General features: G+C 41.8%; 6 protein-coding genes across 7 annotated transcripts; 4 read left to right on the top strand and 2 right to left on the bottom strand.

The window, feature by feature from the left end:
• The first annotated feature begins 2,277 nt into the window (after positions 1 to 2,277).
• Positions 2,278 to 8,709, top strand: LOC110851727 (sodium/potassium/calcium exchanger Nckx30C). 2 transcript variants are annotated; one of them, XM_035853741.1, is made up of 12 exons: positions 2,278 to 3,528; positions 3,616 to 3,741; positions 4,104 to 4,116; positions 4,188 to 4,203; positions 4,362 to 4,447; positions 4,617 to 4,912; positions 4,984 to 5,188; positions 5,300 to 5,520; positions 6,077 to 6,349; positions 6,517 to 6,748; positions 6,832 to 6,894; positions 7,016 to 8,709. In XM_035853741.1, the coding sequence occupies exons 1-12, from the start codon at positions 3,172 to 3,174 to the stop codon at positions 7,120 to 7,122; spliced, it is 1,995 nt and encodes a 664-aa protein (XP_035709634.1). In that variant the 5' UTR covers positions 2,278 to 3,171; the 3' UTR covers positions 7,123 to 8,709. The 2 variants fall into 2 exon arrangements, with proteins under 2 accessions (XP_035709634.1, XP_021955308.2); XM_022099616.2 differs by having other exon boundaries at positions 2,383 to 3,528; positions 4,981 to 5,188.
• A 41-nt stretch (positions 8,710 to 8,750) lies between these two features.
• Positions 8,751 to 10,066, bottom strand: LOC118436191. Its single transcript, XM_035853716.1, has 5 exons — positions 9,946 to 10,066; positions 9,447 to 9,804; positions 9,255 to 9,347; positions 9,132 to 9,168; positions 8,751 to 9,041 (listed from the first exon to the last, which is right to left on the bottom strand). Exons 1-5 carry the CDS (start codon positions 10,064 to 10,066, stop codon positions 8,778 to 8,780), a joined length of 873 nt encoding a protein of 290 aa, XP_035709609.1. The 3' UTR covers positions 8,751 to 8,777.
• A 1,205-nt stretch (positions 10,067 to 11,271) lies between these two features.
• LOC110851769 lies at positions 11,272 to 14,550 on the top strand. Its single transcript, XM_022099662.2, has 12 exons — positions 11,272 to 11,501; positions 11,588 to 11,814; positions 11,891 to 12,149; positions 12,231 to 12,373; positions 12,452 to 12,617; positions 12,685 to 12,869; positions 12,941 to 13,181; positions 13,258 to 13,490; positions 13,572 to 13,805; positions 13,868 to 14,135; positions 14,203 to 14,268; positions 14,338 to 14,550. The coding sequence occupies exons 1-12, from the start codon at positions 11,379 to 11,381 to the stop codon at positions 14,401 to 14,403; spliced, it is 2,211 nt and encodes a 736-aa protein (XP_021955354.1). The 5' UTR covers positions 11,272 to 11,378; the 3' UTR covers positions 14,404 to 14,550.
• Positions 14,551 to 14,840: 290 nt separating this feature from the next.
• LOC110851827 (pancreatic triacylglycerol lipase) lies at positions 14,841 to 19,092 on the top strand. Its single transcript, XM_022099739.2, has 18 exons — positions 14,841 to 15,859; positions 15,991 to 16,090; positions 16,168 to 16,212; positions 16,359 to 16,410; positions 16,485 to 16,575; positions 16,659 to 16,785; positions 16,881 to 16,923; positions 17,010 to 17,080; positions 17,172 to 17,326; positions 17,408 to 17,431; positions 17,548 to 17,708; positions 17,799 to 17,864; positions 17,996 to 18,032; positions 18,129 to 18,227; positions 18,308 to 18,437; positions 18,528 to 18,603; positions 18,688 to 18,737; positions 18,806 to 19,092. The coding sequence occupies exons 1-18, from the start codon at positions 15,625 to 15,627 to the stop codon at positions 18,984 to 18,986; spliced, it is 1,743 nt and encodes a 580-aa protein (XP_021955431.1). The 5' UTR covers positions 14,841 to 15,624; the 3' UTR covers positions 18,987 to 19,092.
• Positions 19,093 to 20,715: 1,623 nt separating this feature from the next.
• On the top strand, positions 20,716 to 23,781 carry LOC110852228 (putative metabolite transport protein HI_1104). Its single transcript, XM_022100237.2, has 11 exons — positions 20,716 to 21,331; positions 21,422 to 21,544; positions 21,636 to 21,704; positions 21,773 to 21,858; positions 21,937 to 22,060; positions 22,147 to 22,309; positions 22,372 to 22,696; positions 22,774 to 22,916; positions 23,044 to 23,179; positions 23,243 to 23,440; positions 23,522 to 23,781. The coding sequence occupies exons 1-11, from the start codon at positions 21,243 to 21,245 to the stop codon at positions 23,572 to 23,574; spliced, it is 1,509 nt and encodes a 502-aa protein (XP_021955929.1). The 5' UTR covers positions 20,716 to 21,242; the 3' UTR covers positions 23,575 to 23,781.
• LOC110852227 lies at positions 23,750 to 26,353 on the bottom strand. The gene is made up of 7 exons (XM_022100236.2): positions 25,500 to 26,353; positions 25,299 to 25,383; positions 25,134 to 25,229; positions 24,589 to 25,060; positions 24,437 to 24,512; positions 24,291 to 24,375; positions 23,750 to 24,213 (listed from the first exon to the last, which is right to left on the bottom strand). Exons 1-7 carry the CDS (start codon positions 26,065 to 26,067, stop codon positions 24,021 to 24,023), a joined length of 1,575 nt encoding a protein of 524 aa, XP_021955928.1. The 5' UTR covers positions 26,068 to 26,353; the 3' UTR covers positions 23,750 to 24,020.
• Between the last annotated feature and the right edge of the window lie 756 nt (positions 26,354 to 27,109).

Genomic DNA, 27,109 nt, shown 5'->3' with positions numbered 1-27,109 from the left:
TTAAAAACTATAAGATAGATGGCTCGTTCATTAATGTGATGCAATGATGATAGGGGCGAATGCTTGACATTTATGTAAGTATTCATCTCTAAAATAATTGTGCCAAAGTGCAAAAGCGCTCATAATATTTTGCACATCAATAATCTCATTGCAAGTTGCAACTGACTGACTGAGGAGGGTAGTAGCAGAGTCTCAAAATGCCTCTGGCTGCTCTTGTGGCTCTGTCTCATTCTTCCCGTTCAGAGCACAGGCAGAATAGTGGTATCTGGTATGATACCACTACTGGTATGGTTAATGCACAGCCTGGAATCTGGATGCACTCGATTGGGATGATGAGACTTTCTCTCTTCCTTTCTCTGCAGTCTGTCTCCTTTTCCGTGTGTGGAAAACAAAACGAGTACTTTTTTTGGACGGCAAGTCTCCAGTTGGCAATTGAGCTTCTCTTTTTACTCTCAACTCACCAAATTCATGCAACTTTTACGACCCAACTCATTTTCATGAAAGCAAAGTGATGAAAGCAGTGAAAAAAATCAGTTTTAACATCTCCCTTGGCCCTCATCGCGTGATTTTACGCGTGCCCTTGCTTTCCCCACTCTCCACATTCCTACAACCCAACTGCCACATTAAATTAAACCAATGTCGACTGCATTATTCATTCTCTGCATGAACTTGTACACTTTTTGCATGTACATACATTAGTACATGTAGTTTAATAATAAATCTTGCCAGTCAACGGTACTGCATGGAAAACATGCGCTATGAAAGTGCAGGTGACAGATGGGACAAAAATCGCTGGGAATTTTGTGACCATGTTTAATGTTTCCTTGCACTTCACCGAGCCAGGTAGCCACCCACGGTTTATTCAACAAGGACATTATTGCTCCATTCCGTCGCGCACTCACACACGCTTCCGTCGTCCGTACGTGTGTGTGCCTTTTGGCTGATTATTCTCACCCACATGCCATCTCACCTCCACGGCTTGAGGTCAGCGCTTTCTCCCTCCTCGTTAAGGACGGGGGAAGGCTGGCGTGGTGCTGTTGTGTTCTCTCTGCCAATTCTAAACCACTATTCATTTCCTACATCATAAATAATCATAATGCTCCATGGATTTGGTGGATGGATTGGATGATCGGATTGCATGATTGCATGTGTCAGCCCAGCCCCAACACGGCATAATGACTGCTAACGCCCCTCACATCACGTAATAATCCCCCATAAGTAACAGCCAGGTTGATTGCACTTTCCGACATTTCCCCCGTGTGCCGAAACTACTACTTACTTAAATAGTTCTACACATTCGTACATACGTCCACCATCAAGTCATACGCTTGTCCAGCTAATTCCACTCCATCCACCACCACCACCAAATAATTTGCAACCTTTTCAATTCCAGGAAGAATATATTATGGCATATGTAAGGTAGGCGGTAGTAGTACAGTCATTTCATTTACTTGTACCACACCAACCACTCTGGCGCCTGTGATTCAATGATAAATTCATTTAGGAAATCCATATTTCGATTTTTTGACAGAACAGAAGACGGACGGACGGGGGACGCGAGAGAAGAGTCCTGTCTAATAACTGCGAAAAGCGAATAATAAAAAAAGTTTATGCTTCCTTCCACACTTATTTCTTCGTCTTCAATCCTGTCCAAAGGTCTCGTTTCAATATGTAACAATAATTTCCATCCATCCATTATTGAGCTCACCCGTCCAGCCAAATGCCCTCCAATTGAGAACATCATTTTATTTGGTCTATTTGGGGCAACCCGTCGGGTGTAAGACGTAGTTTTGGATATTATTTCAACCCAATTCCAAAACAGGATTGGACTCATGCCCACAACATGTCAACTGCACGTATATATCCAGAATATATGCATATGTACATGTACATGCATGGATATGCAGAGTGGGTAGGGAAAGTCAGCTTGTTCTGCATGATGAGTTTGCATGCTGCTTGGCTGCCTGGCTGAGAGCGGAGTGGACAATGGAAAAATGATGGAAGGAGGGAGAAGAAAGCGAGAGAAGAAAGGAGGAGAAATCAGGGACAGACTTTTGGCTTCGGTTCAAAGAGATCCATTCCAGTTTTGGCAGGGTCTAAGCGATGCGATATCATTACGACGACGACGACGACTGCTACTGCATGCAAAGGTTACAGCATAGAAGCAGCAGCAGCAGCATTCCTTTCATGCCTCTCGTTGATCTATATGCTCGTCGTCGTCATTCCACTTTTGCATGGACTTGAGAGAGAGAAGGAAAGGAAGTAGTTCAAGGCAAGTGGTCGTGGTTTGCCGTGGTGGTGATGGTTCGTGAATTGGCGCAATCGACCGACCGACCGGACAACTCTGAGAGTGTGTTGCGTACGACGACGACGGCGGCGGAGCGGAAGGGAGCGAGGAGGCAGGGTTGGCGAGGACGACTGCTTTCTCCTCCTGGCTCACATAGCTTTCACCAACTCCCTCCACTTTCTCTCTCCTCTACGTGGCTGCCATGACAACTGGTGCGGCTCCAAACATGGGACACCACCACTGCTTTCTCCATCCTCCCATGAGTTGCACTTCCAACAGACTTGGGCCTGCTGCCCGTCACTCGCAAAACGACTCGAGAACATAGAGTTGTTCATTCATTGTTCCACTCTCTCTCTCTCTCTGTCTCTCTCTCTCTCTCTCCTCACCAGCATACATTTCCTCCTCCTCCCACTCCTCCTCCTTCTGGTGCCCCCACTTCTCACCCTTCTTCTCCTGTGGGGCCTGTTCCCTTAAAATACTCATCCACACACACACACAAAGACATCACTCCTCCATTCCTCCATAAATACATATGTACATACTTTCTTAGGGAGGAAGAAGAACCTTCAAAACTCGGCTATTACACATTTCTCTCGTGCTTTCTCTCTCTCTCCTTCTTGGTGGATATACATATACCTTTTGACTTTTTGCTCAGGCACTGTTACTGCACCGAGACACATAATCTTATTTATTGGCTTGTACTGCTTGTGGTGCAGCAGCTGCTGCTGCTGGTGGTGGTGGTGATGTTATTGATAACGTTTAGGAGGTGTTAACTGTTAAAATTGCTATGCAAGCGGAGGAGGTGTAAGGACAACGACGGGACAATTTGGGACAAAGACAATATCAGTAAACGCTGCTGCTGACGACGACAGCGTGCAGTCAGGATGATAACCAGAGGTCCCAAGTTGGCACAATATCGGGAAACGCGGAAACAATGTCGAGCCACGTACCGGAAGTTCATACTGGTCTTGGCCATCCCCCTCATCCTGTACAGCACACGAAACGGGGGTTTGCTCGGCGTGGCCGTGTCGAACGCGGCCGTGGTGGCTGGATTAAATTACAATGAATGGAGTGCCTTAGCCTTGGGGGAGGAGTACGCGGGGGGTTTGGGGTCGGGGGGCTATTTCAGTCGCCAGACGGACGAGCGGCAGAGTTTAGAGGAGGGTGATAAAAATGTGATAAATGGGACAGACGAAGGTGGGGGCAAACTCTTCCCTCCCGACCTCTTCACCCTCGAACAGGTGAAACGCATTTTTGACCCATATACAGCCATTCCCTTTGTAAACATCTCGTTTACATAAATTGTAAACGTTTCCGTTTTTGAGCAGCGACGGAAAGGGGCCGTCATCTTCTACATCATCGGGGTCATCTACATGTTCGTGGCCCTCGCCATCGTGTGTGACGAATTTTTTGTCCCAGCCCTGGATGTCATTATCGAGGTTTTCGACATTCAGGTACATTCAGTTTTATTACCTCACACAGTGGCCTCGCGTATGTATGTAGGTATCGATACCTAGAGATCCACACTGGCAACACGGCACTATATTTATTGAATTATGGTGATGCATGCAACAACGGCACTGCGCGACCCAAAGCGGTTGGGCAATCGCACATATTAAATTAAGCTCCTCAGTTTTCGCCACACACCAGGGTCGTTAAATAATCATGACATTTTTGATACTCGTCGTCTCTTATTTATCAGTCACTTCTCAGTATTCCATTAATTTGTGTATATGGAGGAACTGCGGGACAAAAAAATTAACTATTCGGATATTCATTTGCTAAAAGTTTATTATGTTTCTGGTGCACCCGATAGGACGACGTGGCAGGTAATATAATAATTATTAATAATTATGGTGATAATAATAATAAAATTAATTGGATGGCGGCGCGTCGACAGGTGCCACGTTTATGGCGTAAGTGTTGCATTTAATTTGTACTCCTTCTATTCATATGAGAAACATGAAGCTGGTGTTAATACCAAGTCGGCAAACAATTATAGTCATGTTTTTCAGTGGTGATTGTAATAATTTTGTGGCGAATCTGGTCCTTATTTGTGTATTATTTCTTTGAGTGCTGGAGGATCTGCGCCAGAACTCTTCACCAGCGTCATCGGTGTTTTCATCTCTCACGATGACGTTGGAATTGGAACAATTGTTGGTTAGTGCTCCAATTTTTTCGATAACTGTGCATGCGTATTAGTGGTTCCCTGAATATGTAGTTACTGGCTAAATATTTATTCATGTAACTAAAACTGGCCGAATTATAGGTTGGCATGTGGCCATTAAGGAGGGATGGTTGACATGTATGTAATTTTTATAATTTTTAGGTTCCGCCGTCTTCAATATTCTCTTTGTTATTGGGATGTGCGCCCTATTTTCAAGGACTGTGTTACATCTAACTTGGTGGCCCCTGTTTCGAGATTGCACTTTTTACTCGGTTGCCCTCATCACGTTGATATGTTGCTTTATCGACTCGTACATTAAGTGGTGGGAGGCTCTTCTTCTACTCACAATATACGCGGCATACGTAACCTTCATGAAGTTTAATCAAAGTATCGAGTCCGTTGTCAAACGAGTCCTTTTCAAAAATCGCGTCACCCGAGTTTCTTCCTCAGATCAGTTGGTACGTAGTTCAGGCCTATCAATTAAGTAATTTTCCTCCCACGGGTCGCTAATCCTGGGTTTGTGCAGAAGGGTGTGAACAATGGGGCTTCCAGCAGTCAAATGAGCGTCCAGACGGTGTCCGGAGAGGGGGACTCAAAGCGTGGGAGTGCCTCGTTGAAGCCACCCCTGAGTGCGCACGGGAGACGGAACTCGATCCCACTCCTCCACTCAGGCACAAAGTTTCGCCACGGTCTCCTTCAACTCATGATCCAGTCCATCGATCCACTCCACGATGGTCAGTCTCACTTTGTCGCACTAACTGCACCTACATATTTACTGGCATATGTATGTGCACCTTTGGGGGAACTTGCTAATCCGTGGAACGTCCTCTTTCTTCCTGTTGCAGGGCGTGTGGACGAGAAGGCGACCCAACTCCATGCGATTGCTTCTCTCAAGGCGCTGCTGGACGCGGCCAAGACGGACGGGACGACGACGGTGGAGTCCAACAACAGGACGAAACCCGTGGCGCCGTCAGATCAGAATCCATCCGTTCAACCTGCGGACGGACCCTTGAGCAATATGGACGGGGAGGATGCCGGCCAAAATGGGGATGCGCCGACCCTACAGGTTCTCACCCATTCCCACTAAATCCATCAGTTCGTATTATATATTTGTTCACACGTATGCATGTTTAAGTATGTGTTTGTTTATCGGTCTTTTTGTACCATGCTCAACGTTTACATTTTTATGTGTTCATTTTCACCCTTCATTTTCGAAGGCTTACTGAAATATTGAAAATACACCGTGGATTGTACACGACGTATATGTAGAAGCATAAAATATGCATTTGAGTTGATATGTATTTATTACATGATTTTTTGATGCGGGCAAGAGTTTAGTGTGTATATACGTAGGCCTTGAACATACAATTGAGCAAATCCATCACCTTTTTATATCCTGATAAAAGATATGTCAATCATAATCATCCAGTCATGCAATCCGTGACTTCCCATAAAGAAGGAACCGTCATAAAGCATAATTCATTATTTATTTACGCTTCCTTTTCTTTCTTGCCCAAACGAATCCAACTGTTTTTGGCCCAAAATTCTACACACACTGCCCTACAAATTATGTGTGTATCGTATAATACGGATTAATTGCATGCTCTGTGTGGCCCCCGCAGGAGATGGTGGCACTTGACGAGGCAGAACAAGATGCTCACGACCCGTTGGATATATCCTGGCCGAAAGGGAACCTGGGAAAGCAAATCAGCTATGTTTGCCTCTTCCCGATTATGATTGTTCTCTACATGACACTTCCGGACACGAGGACTCCGCGAGGCAAAAAGTTCTTTGTTTGGGGATTTCTGGGCTCCATCCTGTGGATCGCCGTGTTCTCCTACTTCATGGTCTGGTGGGCGGATCGAACGGGGGAAACCTTCGGCATCGCCCCTGAGGTGAGGCCCACACAATATGTACACGGACATTGTTGTTCACACATTATACTTGCTGCTTCCGGCCAAGTGTCAAACCGCACGTCTCATCTAAATACATAGACCGCTCGCCAATATGGATTTATGTAACGAACAAGCTAACGTTGTACATACGCTTTCTATTCGAACAGATTATGGGGCTCACGTTCCTGGCTGCGGGGACCTCCATCCCTGATCTCATCACGAGCGTTATCGTCGCCAGGAAGGGTTTGGGAGATATGGCCGTCTCCTCGTCGGTGGGCTCCAACATTTTCGACGTTTGTGTCGGACTCCCCGTTCCCTGGCTGCTCTATGCCATCATCGAGAATAAGCCAATCAAGGTGTCCGCAAAAGGAATGCTCTGCTCCGTCTCCATCCTTTTTGGTATGTGCGCCCAACTACTTAGCATAACTACCTGTCATCCTTATTGGCGTGTATTAATCATCATTGGTTCATACCCGTTCCAGGAATGTTGGTATTTGTCGTGCTGAGCATCATGATATTCAGATGGCGGATGAATAAAGGCTTGGGTAAGGATCTCCCTTGTCATATTTTGCATGATTCTGACTTGTGTAGCGTCGATATTTTTTTATACATGTTGTCAGCCTTCTGAATGATTCTAAAATGTTGCATGTTTTTTTGTGCTTTTAGGACTCATCATGTTCGTTCTCTACTTTATCTTCTTGGGAGTTTCGCTCTTGTTCGAGTACAATGTTCTCGTGTGTCCCAACCCTTTTCCAGCCGTTGATGAAATTTAACGACTCCCCTTGAGTCGAGTGAGTTGACGGAAAACATGAAAAAACTGGAAACAAGAAGACCTGTTGTACATGCTCAAAAAGTAAGTTGGGCATGCATTAATTATTATATGTACATATTATGTAATAATCCGTAATATAAACTAACATGATAAATATATGGAGAATGTTATTATTATATACTGAAAAAATAATATATGATGATAATGATCCAACATCCAACACGGGTAGACACATAATGATACAAATGAAAATGGGCGAGACTCCAATATTGCAAAAATAAATGACGAAAATAATAAAATAATAGTGAAATAGTCGTTGCTTCCTTTTACGAAATCTGATGAAAACTATACTAATAACTAAATAACGAAATATATTGCCTTATGCTTTTCTTCTTAGAAATTATTACAACTATTTTTGTCTGCAAAACTTGTCAGTTACATGTGAGGACAAAAAAGAGAGTACTTGGACGACGAAGAAAAGACATTCCATTATTTACTAAAAATTATCCATGTTGTGTGTCTGTAATTGTTGGAAATGTCCATAAATGATACATATTGTTTAATAATGTTACATGTTAAAAGCCATTCTCAAAATACACATTATTGGTGTCATTGTTGTTCTACACATAAATACATACATAATTGTAGTTTAAACATAATAAAAAGACTAAAATAATCCATAATAAATTGGATTACGTGAACACGTATGTAGCTTCGAATAGGAAACAAGTATTCTAAAAAAATACATTAAAGATGTACATATTTATGGTGAGGAGCGAGAAGAGACGGGAATTGACATTATTTTAAACTCGAAGATTTTTTTTCATGGAAAATTTAAATGACATTTTTATTTTTATAATTCGTTATTGTAGTTATCAAAAATTATTCAAAGGTTTACATACAAACATTTTCATATGCTGTAGCAGAATTGTATCGCAAAGATTTTCCTGGTTTTTGTTGACTATCTACAACACGAATCTTCAATGCTACTATTAATATTACGACACTACTACCAACACTAGTTCTACAAAACTTTACTAATAAGTATTACATTGTAGAGAGAAAGTGATAATAGTAGAAATTCAACTGCTCTGATTTTAATATGTAGAAGACCGAGCCACATACATACGACGTCCACCTGAAATGTTATTTATTAATACGAAGCAAAAAAGAAAGAATTTAAAATATATTTAGAAATAGCACAAATAACTCAAACTAAAATGAGTGATGGGTGACAGCATTTAATTTTTCGATGATGCGAGTTTTATTCCAATACAAAAACACTCAAACAAAATATACGTGTGATTTGTTGAGAGTGATGATGATTGTTAATTAATAAAAATACTAAGATATGAATTCGTTGTTGTTGGACAGATAATAAAAATTGTATTATTGTCCCATACATAAATCGTATGTAATAATGTTACAAAGTGTGAAATACACATAAAACGGGAGAAAATGTGCAGGAGGTGTGTGCGTGTGCAAATTTGAGAATATATGTGATTGAAAGAGTGAGAAATTAAAGAGATGTATATGCAATGATGATGATAACTCAAAAACTCGTTAATAAAAAGTTATTAGAATTTGATGAACGTGTTGTGCAACTCTTTGTACTCTTTGTCCTATTGGAGGACGTGCAGGACAGCATTGTTCTTCTTAGGAGAATGTGTGGTTCTTGTATTTCAACCGGAGTCTGGATGGCATTTTGCTCGAGGTTGACATCATTGGTGCCGACGTTGGCGGACTCATGTTGTTGCCTGGTTTAGGACGTGAGGGGGTGGCGCCACCACCAGATGGTCGCATCGTTGGGCGAAGTGGGCGTGGGGGCGGGCGTGGTCGATTGCCAGATATGCTCATCGCCATCTCACCGTCGCCAGGCGCGGGGGGTGGCATGGAGTTCTCCAAGTCGGCCATGACATGCTAAAAAACATGTTTCATATAAACTTGCGGTTCTATTTATTGGTGTAGCGATGCATGCGTGACAAAAGGACCATATAATATTTCGACTACCTGAATTGTCCCCATAAGGGCCAAAAGTCCTAACAAACTGACGGGGCAATACAATAATATTTTAACTTGTGAAATTTTATTGACTAAATAATTAACTTTTATTAGGAAATTTAATAAAGCTACCTGACAGCTGCATAGTTGACACGTCCGCCATCCCTGAGACGATTGTATTGCTGATGTTGCATGGCTCCTGCTCCCGAGGTCCAACCCCACCCTCTATAGACACGATAAATTAAATTCATATGTAAATCATAATGACCGAGCACTAGCAGCACATGGATACATTTTTGTGTTGTACCATCCCATCATACTCACAATTTTGACTCGTTATTATCTGGGTGCTGTCCCCATATGGATGGTCGTGAAAGTGACCCACCACCAAAATGGCCAATACTTTGTTGGCCAGGCGTGGGACCATAAAGTTGGTTTGTCTGCTGAAATACGTGAGAACTTGGTCGGAGTTCCTTCTGGGCCTCAAGCAGATACGGTCGACCTGTTCCAACGTTCCTCTGGGGAACATTATACAATTTGGGAGGGTGGCGAACCACGTCTGTGGGACTGTCTGCATAGTAATTGTTGTGGTGGGTCAATCCGAGTGAAGGATAACGTTTCGGATACTTGACGCCAACTGCTGGAGAAGAAGAGTGATCGATCCAGTCGTCGTTTGGTGGGTCTATCACATAGAAACTTAATATTACCGTACTTAATACCGTACTTAAACCTAATATTACGGTCTATCATCATATCACGAATTAAGGTCATGTCATGTCACGATTTGTGAATGCAAATGCGACTTTACCTTCTTCAAACTCACCGTCGCTGGAAGACAATTGGTTTTGTTCGTTCCAGTCTGCGACGGAACTTGCTCTCGCTGCAAAGACCACGTGCAGGAGAGATAAATGAACAAAGAGATGGCAAAGAACGTGCACCAACATGATTTGCCAGCTAGTAAATCGATTTATAAAATATTTATTTTTCTTCAAGACCGTATTTCACGAATTCGGGGCTTGCTTGAAATGCTGAGTGAAGCGATGTGATGTGCTGATGGCATGCGAGTGACCATTTACATTTAAACCTCGGACTCAAGTGAAAAAAGTGTCAAAAAAGACGATGCAGATAGTTGTAAAATCAAGGAAGATCGACACTCTTACATGCAACAAATTGGCAGCAATAAATGCATCCGACCATAATAATTATGTCATTTCCTCACGCAACAATAAAATGCCCCTTCCAGCGGAACTTAGTTTTAGTGTCGACTTTATGTACCATCACAAACTTCCCGTTTTACGATCGACGTTGACGCAACTGTTGTTTATTTGAATAGTCTTTAGTTAATGTAATAAGCATCTCGTGTATTTCAGGCAGGAAGAAAAGCTTTGCTAAAACGGACGAATAGAAATACCCGGATAGCACCTCTTCCTTCATAGCTTGGATACTTACGATGACTTTACTGGTCAATTATAAGCTAGTTTTATGGCCTCATATGTCACACAATCTTAGACCACAGACATGTCCAACTGTCGATCAATGTTACCCAGTTGGCTGTGTTAATTGTGTCTTTGTGTCGTTATCATTTTACTCGTAGCTTATCAATTACGTCCAAAGCTGCATCACATTAGGCCAGTACCGTATTAGGCCAGACATTAATCACTTGAGCATAATAATTGGGTGATGCAGTGCTTCGAGCCTCACAAAGCGTGAAGACGCTCAGATATATAGTTTACAATTCCTTGCAAGCAATGCCAATCTAGATATGTAATCCACATTTAATATACACGTGCATGTAAATACCAAGCAAGTTTTTGAAGTGTGAATCTCATCCTCAATGCAGATTCCTACTTTTCATGTAGTATGTTTTTTCGCGTGTCAGCGTTTATTAAATATTCATTGTTAACATGGATAAACTCACATCCAACAAGATTTGCAATTTTTATAGTCATTACAAGTCATTAAAAGTATTTACATTTGGTTGGACCAGTTTTGCAAAATTATAAAAATGAATTTGTGCACATGCCAAAATTCTGAGAACCGGTCCGAAAGAATAGTTTTCCAAGTATCTCATATATTTTGCAGAACGTGTTCACCTTCACTCTGATATCTGATAAAAGACTAAAAGAAACGATCTCATAAGATTTCGTAATTATAACACTCTTGTTGTGCTGATGTTAGATTATTGTCCTCCTTTTTTCTCTCTCCTTGAACAAATAAAATACGCTCACGCTTCGTATTTCTTAGATCCAAATTATCATGTTATTCGACAAAGTTTGCATAATTTTTGTGATAGGAATAATACATCAAACTTTTTCCATACAATATCCTGAGGCATTTCGAAACCTGACCGATGATGGGAAAGTGTACAACGGGGTCAAGGTGAGCATTCCATACAGATTTTTTGTTTTCTACACCTCTCGACAATGACACATTTCCAAAATTCATTGAACTTTTCTGTCCGCAAGGTATTGGAACCTTACAAATGGATGACAGTTAAGGAAAATGCGTCACAAGTCCAAACATTTATCAACCAGCAAAGCAAACTGACCAAATCGTATGTATCGAATTGTGCAAATCGGGGAAAATTTGAGAACTTTCTGGCGAAAACGGAGGAGGGTGTTACATATGAGAATGCAAGAAAACTGACTGGGAACAAATATGCATACACTTACAAAGCAAAGACTGGAAATGTGTAAGAAACTGATTGGTTTGATAAAATCGCGTCAAACAAATATTATTGAATTGAAATTGAAGTAAACTTTGCATAGATCTTACTGGCATCTTGTCCAAGACTTCGAAAAGGACACGAAGCCTCGTCGGTTGGATTATGATGGAGACAACGTCATTTTATCTCCAGACGCCTCCCTCTTTACCTATTTTGACCAAACTGAGAAAGTGCTCCAAATTAGGAACGTGACTGAAAATGATGAGATTTCACTCGAAACTTTATCCTGGATTGATTCCCCAGACAATCGAAAGTTCCAGTGGTTGGGTGACGCGACTGGATTTTTCTACATCAACAAAACTGTAAGTAAAACACTTCAGATTCGGCTCAAGCTCAAATCTACATACGTGTGCAAATAATATGTGCGAATACCATTTTTCAAGACAACACAAGTTGAAGGTGAAGACGAGAAGAGCGAATATTCCGTTCAATTTCACAAAGTAGGATCACCTGGTTTCGGTTTCACGGTTATAAACTTCAACGATTCCAACATATGCAGTAATATCTCCTTGAGATGTGAAATTGAGTACGTTTCCATTTAAAACAATGCAAATTAGAATATAAAATTAAAATTTCTGATGCATATTTATTTTTCCCCATTTAGTAAGATTAGGCTGGCACACGACGCCAGTTTCCTATTTGTCGCAAGCTCCACTTACGTCGGAGAAACGTGGATGTACTCTTTCAATCTCATCAAGTTGAACAAGCCCGTTGAGAAGCAAGACTTCAAAGTTGTTGCCTTAAAACACAATATTCCCGGACATTTCCTCGTAATTAATTAATTAGCATCACACAAAATATCAAATTATGAGGATTATAATTGCATACATGTTGAAGGATTTGATCGACATAAACGATGGAAAAATATACTTGCGAAATATAATAGAAAGACCTCATGCGGTCAGTCAGGCCGAGATTACTGCTGCTCACGAAGGAAACACGTTGGGCGTGCGATGGGGCGAGGACGTTTTCAAGCTGAACAATTTAGACGACGATCTTGATGATGCTGTTGCAGTCGACAAGTAAATGAACAAAAATATGATTTTTTTGGATAACGGGCCAGCCTTTGAGAATGAAATGCATAATTAATCAGTGATAAGATGATTCTGTCCATCTCCCCAAAAACTGGCCGTGGTAATCATTCCGTGCAACTCCGTAAGATCGAGGATGGCACCCTGATCCGACAATTTGATTTAATCACGCATCAAAAATTAGCCGTTGACAGTTTTACTCCCAGAAACAGAGATCCTGAAATTTTCCTGTCTTCATCCATTGCGAGTAATCGTTATGAAATGTTTCTGCTGAACGTGTCCAACCCCAAGCCGGACCTCGAGGTTCACTACATTCCACTACCATTAGCATTCACAAATATTATATTTAAGTTACAAATTTTGGATTTTTGCCTGGTAGCCTGTCAAGATTCAAAATTTTGAGACAATAGTAGAAGTCATGACGTACTCTTCTTCCTTGAACAACAGTTCTGATGAGAAGTCTGTGAGCATTTTGCGTAGTAAGGTGAGCGAGATGGCGATTTCATCAAGCACGAAATCCCGACCAGCTTTCATATTCCTTAATGGAGCCATTTCATCCTCAAGCATTACATTTGTGGAACATTTTGACGCCCTTCTTGTTCTACATGAAAAGTGAGTTCCCTTTTAACACTACGGTTTATTAGAAATATTTCATCTGTGGAAACATATTAATTGCTAACTGTGATGGATTAGGCTTGACAGTCCGAATGATGCAGTCGACTACTCGCCGTATTTTGAGAGCTGGATAGAAATGGAGCAAAACGTGGAGAACGTGGTTGACATTGCGGAAGGGTTGATTGCTAAGGGACACACTGACCCATCACAACTCTTCCTCGTGGGACTGGGGGACTATTCCGCTATGGGTGCAAATGTTATCAATGCCAGACCTGAAATATTCTCTGGAGTCTTATTGTCCAGGACTGAAAAGTATTAAATCATAAAGTAGTCCGAACGAAAAGGAATTGTAACCTTCTTTTCCCTGTATACAGCAACTTCAACCCTTTGAAACACACGACAAGAGATCTCTGTCCCGATGGATTTTTCGGAAATTGGTGCACTGACATCAATAAAGCAATTTTTCCCTTGGTTCATAAAATCAGCCCGTTGTTACACATTGGCGACAAAGAAACGTCATACCCGTCCCTTGTTATGAACCTCTACCATGAAATCCCTCAAAATACGGACTTTAAGTCGGACATTTATGGACTGGAGTACTTGGCAGAGATGCAAAGTACCGTTGGCAGCAGAGACTCTCAGGTACGCTCTTTGTGTGGACATTTGCACTAATACGCAAGTACTTATGTACATGAGAATTCTGCTACAGATCAAGCCATTCCTGTTGACTGTGAACACCATCACAAATGACACTGATTATGAATACAGTGGGACGGTAAGAAGTGAACAAATTGTGATTTTTTTTATGGTAGGGATAAAAAAATATTATTTTATATCTATTTAGTTTACGGAATGGGCAGATTTCCTTTGCATTCTGGAGAAGTCTTCCGGGTTGAAGTTGAGTGCATAAAAACGACGTGCAGAAACATGCAGTCTGACCAACTGTTACATATTCTAGTGCATGCACATTTGCAAATTATAATTAAAAGTTAACAAAAGGGTAGTGACCATGCAATTTCAGGAAACAATAAAAGATTTTGTTCACTTATCGACTTTAGAAGCATTTGAATTTGAACAAAACGTGACCTTCAACAGATTGAATTTGTATGCTGTATGCAGATTGCAATCATCTCTGTACCTCAGTGTACGCCTCGATCAACTATTATTAGCTACCTGGCGTGAGGCTGCGAATATATGTACTGTGCACAACTTGTCAGACTAAAGTCATTATGCGTCTTGCAAATTAGAGCCTGCAAAAACATAGCACAATTGCAATAAATTGGCACGAAAAAAATAAAATCTCATCTAAAGCATTTTGCCACGCCAGACACTATACCACTCACTTCATAGACATCGTAGTGAAATGTCTGATTAAAGGTGTCGGAATGCGAGGTTTCCCACGATACCATTAATTCCATTGTTCTACATGACATTATTTTATATAATTAATTAATTATTACCTCGTTAATTTATAAAATGCAAATTTTAATGCATTAAAAGTACAAATAACCAGAGCACGACCTTGCATCAGATATATTTCCCAAGTGTAAAAAAACTGTCCCCATTGTTCTACCTTTTCCCGTTCATGCAAATTTTGGGAAATGCATTTGATGAAAGCGTGAAGACTTTTAACCTTTATATATTTGGTTAGTTAGGAGGTTGTTGGGTGCATGAGGAGACAACATAACGGATCGTTTAAATCATTGAAATCTCACTCTAAGGAGAGAGAGAGAGAGTTGGGTGGTCAACTACTTGAGAATTTACTGCACTGTTGCCGATGGTCTGTTAAGGAACCCTCTCTTCTTCTGCCTTCACGACTTGTAGCAAGAAATGATGGCGTTTGACCTCAATTCGAATATCACCACTGCTTGCACTATTCAATCCTCATCTCCTCATTCCTCCCATTACCTCACTCTTGATCTCTGCCTCAGAGTCACAAACAATTCCGTCGATTATCCGTCGAGGGTGATCAGATGCTGTTAAAATTCACAGTACAGCAACCGCAGTGCATCTTCCTGGCCCTCAGTGGACGACACGATCTGAACGGGCGGAAAAACATGGCATGTCAACAAAGATATCACGGCCATGAGTGACAAGTGAGTTGTGCGAGTAACAGTGCGATCAGTGTATTATGCGTCTCTTAGCATTGGCAGCGGTGGTGACGACTCTTCTTTTCCATTCTGCCCTCTTCGGAGTGAACGGCTTTGTCTTCATCGACTGGAAGTTGTTTCAGTTGGGAAGCACGACGACCTCGGCTCCCACTCCTGCGTCGGCCACCAGTGCGGAAGTGGAGAATGAGGCTGCGGACGCCACCAACACGACGGGAATCAGGAGTCATCGCCAGGTCTCCAATGTCACAAGTACAAGTACGAACACATCAAGAATTTTGAACACTATATAAATACATACATGATGATGAATACATAAATGCATGTAAATGACAAACAGATATTATCATGCGTTGTCTTTTAATAATAGAATTTTACTGGTTTGCTAGACTTGTTGGACTCCCCTTTGAAACCACTCGAGGACACTGGAATTCAACTAAGCAGGAAGTGCTTTGGGGACTTGGGATGCTTGGAAATATCGGAGGATTGGTTGGCCATATTATTAACACATTTCATTAATGAAAGCCAACCATGCTGTCCTATAGTTTTTAAATTCATGTATTCAGGTTCCACTTTATCAATCGGCCCGTTAACCTGCTACCCTTTGACAGGTAGGTAAATAACTTTATTCCTCAGCATGGCATAACAAATTATGTCCTCTGCTGTTGTAACAAATAATTTACAAGTACAAAAAAAAACTGTCAAATGGTTTCGCAACCCTTGTCAAACAAAAGTTATTTAATTTCCTCATTGACAGGGACATTGTCAACACGCAGTTTGTTCTCTATACGAGAAACATGTCTTCAAAGGTGACCCCACTTCCTGATAATCTACATACATACTTAATCACTCATTTGTATGCAATACTTCTTCTCGTGATTAGCCCAACATTGTGAAACCAAATCGAACGGAACTGCTGGAAACGTATTTCAATCCAAAGCTGGGAGTCAAATTTATAATACACGGCTTCATCGGTAATACCACAACATAATAAAAAGACTACAATGTTCCAATATATACACATGCAAATTGGGTATTTTTATCACGACGGCTTCAGACACGGGATTCAGCTCTTGGGTTGTCAAAATGGCACAGTCTTTGGTGGATACGGACGTCAATGTCTTTGCCGTCGACTGGGGTGGCGGCTCGCTGCCCCTTTACACCCAAGCAACAGCAAACTGCAGGCGAGGGTTTAAAATTATTTAGTTACTTATATTTAACATATTCTTTAAATAGTTAATTACTTAAATCACAGGGACTAATATATTTATTCTTCTAGGCTTGTGGGAATGGAAATTGCATATTTTGTCGCCTTTTTGAAGGTAAACATATAGCGAATTATTAATTGGAACATCAGCAGGTTGTTGTGAGGAGGAACTTGTAATTCTTAAATTCAGATTTTTTAAAGGACGAATTCGGAGTGGATCCAAGCATGGTGCATCTCATCGGACACTCTCTGGGGGCTCACGTGGCTGGCTAGTACGATTTAAATCTGAATTAGACTGCTACTCAAATAGACTGTCAAGTCGTGGGTGGAACATGTCATGAATACTTTTGCCGTTTGTTTCAGTGCTGGTGAGAAGATTTCAGGTTTAGGACGAATTACTGGGTTAGACCCTGCTGAGCCTTATTTCCAAAATATGCCCGAATTTGTACGCCTGGATCCTTCAGATGCTCAATTGGTGGACATTATTCATACCGACTCCAGGTCAATTATACTCTTGGGTAAATTGTCTCATCGTGTATGATGATAAGGTCAATTAATTAATATACTGAGTCTCATTACGCATCCTCTCTGTTCCACAGGCTATGGAATGAGCCAGCCCTGCGGTAAACCTCGCATGCACACGTTATCATTTATCCTTAGCACTTATATACGACGCCTTGCCCGAGTCTACATATCAAGGCAAATATAATGTTGCGGAAATAATAATTTGTGTCTCCAGGTACGATTGACTTTTACCCGAACGATGGGTTTCAACAACCTGGCTGCGAGGTGACCCAAGTGCCACTAAATCTTATCCAAGCCAGAGACTTGAATCCACTAGAGTTAGCCCAACGCGAAGTATTCGCATGCAATCATAACAGAGCCATTTATTACTTTCTTGTAAGATAACAGCTCGACTAATTCATACTCACACGATGCATGTCAAATTCAAAGCATTCAAGCTTTTATTGTTCCTTGTTCAATTTGCAGGAGAGCATAAAAAGCAAATGTCAATATATTGGACATGCTTGTACCGATTATCGCTCATATTTGAAGGTATGGTCCTTCCCGTATTATTTATACGCAATTGTTGCTTTTGCATTGACGATTTTATACCTTATTTATTTATTTATTTATTTTTAACATAACGCACCAATTTATACCTTAATTTATTTTTGAATATGCAGGGGGATTGCTCCTCGTGTGGGGAGGATGGGTCCCTTTGTGCGTTTGTTAAAATTTATTCATAACTTTATTTATTAATTTTATTTGTAAGTTTTATTCATAAATATCTAAATTTATTTGATGGGTTTTTAACAGGTGCCATAATGGGCCTGGATGCCGACAAATATTACAACGTGGGCAACCGTTCTTTGGTCCGTTTCTACGTTTCTACGTCCAAAAGTCCACCGTATTGTTGTGAGTTAAAAATTTATGGGTTGATGAGTTAGCACCTTTAGCAGAAATCCGGTGATAATTTTATTTTATACCAATCTCAGTGTTCCACTATCGCGTCAGTGTACAATTGGCGTTTCCATTAATTGCCTCAGAGTGGGTCACTGGAAAGCTACGAGTTAGTCTTTACGGGGATAAGAGCAGTTTAGTCAACGTGGATCTTACGCCTGAAAAGTACGTCCTCAAAAAGCAGATTTGGTGTAGTTATAGTTTGCGAATATGACCATAATTGATGTTTCACGATATTTATTCTACTTCGTGCAGCAATATGAGACTAGACCACGGGAAAAATACAACATTTCTTGTCCAGTCCCCGACAAGGTTGGGATATGTTGACAAGGTATTTTATGCATTCTAATTAGGGTTTGTTAAAACTTTGTTTTGCTGAAATGCAAATTTTGACTCGCCTTTAATCATTTTCCAGATAAAGTTAGAATGGCAGTACAATTACAATTACTACGAGTTCATGTCCACGTGAGTCAACTAGATAAATTAATGGAATATTTATAATATTAATGGAGCTCTTGATATTAATATTTCAGCTGCTGGGCCTTTCTCTGCAATAGCAAACTATTTGTGAAAAAATTGGAAATTGTGGATATGGATTCTCAAATAAGTCCACAATTCCGGGCCGTTTCCACAATGAGACTTTGTGGGGAGGAAGGTACAACGTATACGGGAATTTCTAGCGGTGGTCATGCCGAGTTTGACCGTCACTGCTGAAAACGGCAGACTTTGTATTTTTAAGGGTAACAAGATGTATTAAATCCTACACCAGTATTTCTCTGTGTGTCAAGCAATAAAATGTTTTTGTGAGAGACCAACAAGACTTCTGGCCACGACTGTTATTATTTAATTACAGGAGAAAAAAACCTACAGTGCAGACTCCATATAGCCCGAGTCAGGGACATAGTCCCTGAATCAATAAGTCAGAGCCCACTTCTAATTTTTTTCCGACCGACATAATATCACCAACTTCCGTGTTGTGGATGGTTAAAAGTTTGTTAGATAGTTTCTACTATTTGGTACCAAATTTTTGAATTAGTTACAAATCATGTGCCTTGACCACCATGACCAGTGGGCTTCTTTAACATCATGAAGTTCTAAGCTGTATGCATGTACTATCCAACAGTGGTTTTCACTTTTTCAGCCTCCATATCAAATTTCAGCTCAATATAACGATTTTGAAAAATCAGTATGGGTCACCCGATAGGGTCACTCTGGTTGCACTTTGCTCACTTTTAACTTCATATTCTTTAATTAGAAGCCATTAAGTATCATTGTGCCGGATTCCATCTTTTTAAAGCAATTTCTAAAAATCGGTATGGGTCACCCCATAGGGTCGCTCCTGATAACAATTTTACCAATATCATATCATATTCTTTCATTAAACCCCATAAGCAACCTCTCCACCAAATTTCAGTTCGATATGATGGTTTTTAAAAATCGGTATGGGTCACCCCATAGGGTCGCTCAAGATGAAAATTTTTCCAACTTGAAGTCATTTTTATCTAGTAGGAGCCATTAGCAACCTCTGTGCTAAATTTCAGCTTTCTACGACAATTTTGAAATTTTGGTGCATAAGACCCCACCTACTCCGATGACCCCCACCGGTCAATCACTGGACCGATTTCGCCCATCTTCGAACTCGTTTCCTAATTTTGTCCAATATGCATGTAGTAAAAATTTCAAGTCAATCGGTTCAGCCGTTTTGGCTCTATCGTGCCGGACAGACAGACGGACAGACAGACAGACGGACGGACATGACGGTTCCATAAGCCCTGACTCGGGCTAAAAACAGATAAGATGCTTATGCCTAAATATGTATTAGAGTAGCCAATAAATATTAAGTTTTTGTTATCGTCGATAACAACTCCTTAGTTTAATCTTACTGGAATTATTTTCTGGTCGAGAGTGGGATTGGACTGAAAATTTCCAGTTACAACAAAAACTTGATACTTGACCCATAAACCCAGAAGCATGCAGTAACCAAAAGTGAGTGAGGGAGGTGCATGCTATCAAAGTAATTTATTTATTTATGGTGCGATGAATGAACCCTACTTTGCTTAATTTTGAGTTCATACAATTCCAGAACATCGCATCATCGATCGACTGCTCAATTAATTAAGTCTGACTAGTCGATATCTACTTAAGTAAATTTAGACTGCACAAGTTGTTGTTGTTTCTGCTGCTGTTGATTATCTGATTGCATTATCGTCCTTCCTCCTCGTAATTAGCATAATTACGCATGTATTTCTGGAAAGGGAGAGAGAGGTAGGTCTTCTGCTGGTGTCCTTGTTGGACTATGTGCATGGTCGCGGGTCGGTCCTTCCGTCGTCTGGCTGGACATACATACGTATTTACAGTAAGTTTATTTAAGTATGCAAACTAAACTGTGAAAACGACAATGACATCCTTGTCCTGCTCCTGCCTGTCTAGTCATCAGTGTTCTTCCACTGCTTATTTGCGCAGTGTGGTGATTCTGGTGATACTCCAAAACACTGGCTCAAACAAACTAATATTGCTTGTTGCTCGTTGATGGTTGCATTATTGGTTTTGCTTGCGACCTAAATCTTGACCTTATGCATTCCTTTTCCACCACCCAACAGCCACTGCTCGACCAGCATGACGTAGCCATCCAACGAGAAGATAACATATTATCGACAAGTAGTGAAGAGGAAGGAGAAAAGGGGACTCACCACCCAACAGATTAGTCACACATAAAGCAACGCCCAACCCAAGCACAATCACAGCGAGATTACTCAACGAGCTGCATTTTGAAGTCCATTTTCAGAAAAGTGTTCATGATAGTGGTTGCTCAAGTGGTGGTGGTGCAGGGGATGAGAATTCGGTGTTTTAAAGTTTTGGAGCTTGTGGGAGACTGATTTCTAAGAAAAAAAAGTGCCGAGGACCGCGTGGGTGATCATCGAGTGCGCAGTACGAACACAAATTGCAGGACAGAAGAAGGGACGGAATAAAATGGAGTCTGAAGGACAAAGAGATCGGGCCAAGAGCATGTGGATGATTGCAATCCTCGCCTCTGTTTATTTGAATGGGGAGTTGGGACAGTGAGTGCTATTAAATATTTAGGATTAATTTGCGGATTATAATAATTCCGGATTATGCTAATAAGGATATTAAATACACGTCTTATGCAGTTACCTGATCGGGGTCGTGAGTCGAAATATGGCTCAAGATCTCCACTTTGGTGCAATGGCTTGCTTCCCCTTGAGCCAAACAACCTCATTCCAATTTTGTGCTCAGGCAAACACGAGTTCCGAGTAATGTCCAATTTTTTGAGATGCTACAAACCAAATATGAATCCAATTTCACTTTCTCCCATTAATTGCTTTCTGCTTATACTATTTTCAGGTGCGTCTCATTACAACCAAAGCTGTCAGGAAATGAATCCTCCCATTTTTGCAAATGGGACTACTCAGGGTTGGAAATTGACTTGAATTTGAGTTTGAATTAATGAATTTGACTTATTTTTATTTTGAATTGTGTAGTTTGGGAATGGACTACCAGATTCTTGCAGGTCCAAGTTTCATGGCAGTCTTCACAGTGGCAGGCGTTTTATGGGGCCTGGCAGCAGGTGAATTGAGACTTATGCATATGAACTTCAACCTGATTTAATTTGATCCAACATTATATTTATTTCATTGGCCTGCAGATAAGTTCAACCGAGTGTGGCTCTTGTTCTTGACCACGGTTATCTTCAGCTCTGCCTTGGCTGCCACATCTCTGGCGACATCCTTCTGGCATCTGGTCATCTTTAGAATACTTTTGGGAATTGGGTAAAGCAGAAGCTCTATTATATAAATTGCACTTATTTTTACTATATAAACCAAACTGATTAAATACTTGTCGTGCTTTACTTCAGGGTAAGTGGGTGTAGCCCTCTGGCAGCAGGAATGATTTGCGACTCTTTTCATCAACAAGAACGTGGGAAGGCGATGAGTGTTTACAATTGTGGGATGTACGTGGGTTACGGTTTGTCATACGCTGTGGGGATTTACGTCACAGCCGCGGACATTTTTGGAATGGTAGTCCTGTAATTTTTCACTACTTTTTCTTGTGACACCATGATAATGCTCGAGTTCTTTAGGGATGGCGTGCAACGTTTGTGATATGTGGAATCCCGGGACTCGTTCTCGCCCTTCTCCTCATTCTCACGGTGGATAATCCCGAGAGTCCCGAGGTTGAAGATCCCAGCAGGCCAAACTCTCGTCGTGGGAGCTACAGCGCCTCCAGAGACGCCAGCTACTCGGCCTACGAATCCCTCCACAGCGTCTCCGTAAATGCCAAAGAATTTGATGACGTTTCAGCCCCACTCTTGTCGTCAAACCATTCGGGAGACCACAGTCCATGGCGGGCATGCCTGAGCCCCGTCATCGTACTCCTCGTCCTTGCCGCTTGTCTACGAAGATCTGGTGCGCACTTTTTTTAATTTCACGGCACCCTAAAAAATTTGAATCCAGGATTTGAAAGTACTTATGCATTTTATTAGCTGGATACACCCTGCGCTACAACTCGGCCTTGTACTTTCAAGTGTACTACCCATCCTACGATGTGGGCTGGTGGTTGACGGGGATTTACTGTATTGGGGGCGTGGCTGGCTCCATTCTTGGTGGAATCACTTCGGATCGATTGGTGAGTAGATTCAATTTATTTCACTCTGGTTGTGTTGTTGAATTACAACTGCTGGGACGTTCCAACCATTGTGCCATGAATTTGCGGTCTTATGGAAGGTCTTGAATAATATTCATTGAATGACCAGGTGAACCGGCTGGGAGTCTCCGCCCGAGCTATCGTGTTAGCCGTAGGACAACTGATCGCCACCCCCTTCGCCATTGGAATGCTCTACCTCGATCCCCCCATGGCATTCATCCCCCAATCCATAGGCTACCTTTTTGGTGAGACAGAGATTGAAGCATGTGTGTGAATTTAATTGACTGTATGATTCATGGGTGCATCAGGTGCAATGTGGTTTGGAGCCCTGTTCACGATTCTAGTTGAACTCGTCCCACCTTCCATCCGGTCATCTGCCTTTGGGGTTGCGTTTTTTGTTATGGAAAACGTGGGTGGAAATTTCCCTGTGGTCGTCGAGTACATTACATCCCTCATCGACTACAAAACTGCACTGGCCATAATGTATCCCGGAGAACTGCTCGCAAGTATGCAACCGGTTTTCAATAATTTTTTCAACATTTTATTATAGTGCGAATGTTTTATAATTCTTATGCATGTTTTATTAGGTTCAGCAATATTTTTCGTGTGCTACATCCTCCTTCAAAAACGAAGACGATAACGTGCAGAATGCAGAACTGTGCAAGCTCAGATTTGTAAATTTTTGTACGCGAAAGATTTGAGAATCACGAACGGAGTTCGTCAAACGTTGCCAACCCCCAGAAAATAGAATAGAGGAGAAAAACGTTATAATTTAGTTTGTTAATTTTTATCGGTGGAATGCGAATGTTGCGGTGATTGTAAATTAAACGTCCATTTCGATTTGTGATTTTTGCGATTTTCGTAAAATATTTACATCCTACGTAGTTGTCTCAGGTGCATCAGTCAGTCAGTGTGTTATGTGCAAAGAAAGCAGGATTTGGGTAAATCAATAAAAGCCAGTTCTTGTAAATTGGTCATGTCATTTCCGTCAGTCATGTCTCGTAGGTATTCGTACATTGTAGATTCTATCGTTCGTTAGTCGGTCATATATACGTCGCTGTAATGTTCATTTAAGGTCATACGTTCTTAAATCTCATGTCTGGAGTAGCCATCACCTGTGGCAATGGTTGGTTTGGACAAGAGTGCCAAACCGGTCTTTTCTCGCATTCTTTGAATCAAAAATGAATCTGGGAGGAAGAGCCGGGCGAAAACATTCCTCGCAATTTTTCTAGCCAGCGGAAATAGGTTCCCACGAAGTTGAATTGTTTCCGGGTGAGGTCTGTGCAAACAACAAACATTAACAGATTGGCAAAATGTAAAAAACTCTTCTCCCAAGATACACCTGTATTTATGTACCTGTCCAAGAGGAAGTCCACCATTTCAGAACCCTCGTGATTTACTCGAGTGACGGTGTGAGCTCGCAGAACGGGAAGTGTGGCACCTTCATATGTTCGAGAATAACTTGTTAACGGGTCTAATTTCGAGGCAAACTTAAAGCTCACCTGTTCTCCGAATTCCTTTCTTGGTTCTGAACTGCATGGTCAACTCGATCGGACCCACTTTCATATGTGAACGGATCTGCACACGCATACGACAGCCAGCATATTTTAATTTATAATTTGAAACTCTAGGTGTTTGAGAATGGTAGCATTACGAGGGTGTAGTTGCCAAATAGCTGCATCTCGGCGTCCCCATCTCTCACAACGCGGCTCAGCCCTTCCACCTTCCCCCCACCCACGTTCCGCTTAGCAAACTTTTTTGCATTTTTCTTCTTCTGTTGTTGGGCGATCCGGTTGCGAATTCCTCTTTGGCGTTTCCTCCGTCTTGCGGGAACCACCCCGTTCTTTTTCTTGCCTCGAAGTCGTAGTTGCTTGCGGCGTTGGCGTTGACGTCGTCGTCGTGCTCGAATCCGTTTTGCTCGATTTCGTTTCCGTTGTGCGAGGATTCTATTGCGACGTCGGAAGCCAAATGTTCGGGCAGCAGTGGCCTCTTCTAATTGGGATTCGAGGATTGTGATCCGCGAGTCGACTACAGGAGTGTCACGTCTCCTCCGTCGACCTTGGCCTGGTCGTCGTCTTTTCACCTTTGTCTTTACCCTCTGGATTCGAATGGGTTTTCCCCTTTCCCTGCGATGAATAATACAATGCAAGTTTTATGAAGGGGACACTGCAAGTTTGTCAAAGGTGAAGGGTTATTTACTGGACTTGTCCGCGAGGCATGACTCGGAAGTAGATTGGATCCATGGAGGAGATTCGGACTTCGTTCCCCATGTTGCGCAAAGCACCATCGATGAAGCTACATGTGCACGTGATGGATTAGTGTTCATACAATCACAGATTAAATAATAATAATATATAATTTTACCGATTCAGCCTGGGTTCGGCCGTGTACTGACCCTGAAAGAGGTACATGGGCATTTGACGCGTCTCTGGCTCGGTGTCATTAGTTCCTGAAAATAATATGTATTGGGATAAATTGTTACTGCCAAGAGTCTGAGTACAACTTTGCTGAATATTATATTTTATATGACAAGTGGCAAGTATGCATAATTATTTAAAATTTTACCGTGAGTCATACTGCCCCCAAATAGCTTCAAGGATTCTTCCACCCCTGCAGTCACATCGTCTGATATCTCCTCTCCAAGATCGCTCAAGTCTCTGGGCAGAAGGGCCAAGTCGGCTGAGTCGCCGTAACCGGAGAAATCATCACTGGTCGAATCGTCCTCTTGCTCATCCTCGTCCCCGTCGTTGACTTCGAGAGAGCCGAGGTCGGTGGTATTGTTTGAGGTACTGTTGTCCAGTGTCCCCCCTTCCACCAGATCTCCAGTACTTATGTCTTCCTCATCGTCATCCTCCTCCAACACACCTGACACTTTATTCACTGGTTGGTAACAGGCTGCTGACCCTTCTTTTTTACGACCACCCTCCTGCGCAACTTGACACTCCAAGTCTTGCACGAATTGCACCAAGTCATCACTATCAAATAAATCCAACGTGCTCCTATAATCGTCCTGGTCCTCCCTCCCATTAGAGGACGATGATGCAACCAGACCACAAGAGAAGAGCATAACCCCAACCCCAACCCACCATGGTCCTTGGAAATATTTCCTTGGCGTCCACTTCCATTCCATCATCGTTGTCGTCGTCACTTATTTCAGTGGTGGGTACTTCTGCGCTCAGTGATCATCTTGTTGCGGGAAAAGCGTGCCCTAACCTCGCGCACAGTCTCCCTCCTGCAAATGAGAGCATTTCACTTGGCACTTTTCAGTTAAATATGCAGCAACTTGTGGCTGAGAAAGTGGGGCTGGTTTGTGGGAGGAAACGGGATACAGTTGCAGAATAGAGGCAAAACGGTTCTCATCATCAGACAGACAGCGACAACTCCCCCGAACCTCGAACCTCGTTCACACGCAAGCAGAGAAGGAGTGCATGTCGTATGCATGTTGTCGTATGAGTATATTTTGATAGGTCGCGTTGGATTGGCAAGCAGTCCGTAATTATTATCTCGACAGTAGTGCAATGCTCAATCGTAACTTTTTTTCGCAAAAAAATATAACATGACGACTTGAACAATTTCGCGAAGCTTGTGGGCACTACTGTGTCGGTGGTAAGTATAATCGTAACGGTATGCTCGTGCAAGAAGGCACAGGTATTTATTTTGCAGGATAATCACTATTTTGTGTGGCAGTGGAGTGCAGCAGTTAATTGCTAGTCGTCATAAGAAATGAGCTTCATCGTCGTCGTCGTTGGATCCGTTCTGTTAGATTGCCAATGATCCGTAGCGTGCAGTTTATGGACCTATTTATTTTATTCCCGTTCCTCTTCTACAACTATTATATGCGCTTCATTGGACAAGGGAGGCGATGTGGCGAGATTTTCTGTTATTCGCAAATAGGATAAAAAAACGCCGTGTACGTGATTTCAATGTGGATCAGGGAGGCTTCAATCAAACCTACATTAAAATATGTTGACAGGTAAGATTATGAGTCTGGGCAAATTGAAATTAGAGACATTTTTGCATATTTCTTATGGTAAGCTGTCTCAGTGGTTTTGTCAAAAATAAGCACTAGATCAACAATATCTGTTTAGAAATCGGTTATTGGGCTACAAAATGATTCATCATGTGCAATAGTATTGAGAGTCTCAATTTGAGACTGGGGCCCAGCGTCATTGTCA

The sequence above is a fragment of the Folsomia candida genome, unplaced genomic scaffold (assembly GCF_002217175.1).
Source record: "Folsomia candida strain VU population unplaced genomic scaffold, ASM221717v1 Fcan01_Sc007, whole genome shotgun sequence".
NCBI lineage: Eukaryota > Metazoa > Arthropoda > Collembola > Entomobryomorpha > Isotomidae > Folsomia > Folsomia candida.
The sequence above is the reverse complement of the archived record's forward strand: the minus strand, read 5'-3'. Positions and strand labels throughout refer to the sequence as shown.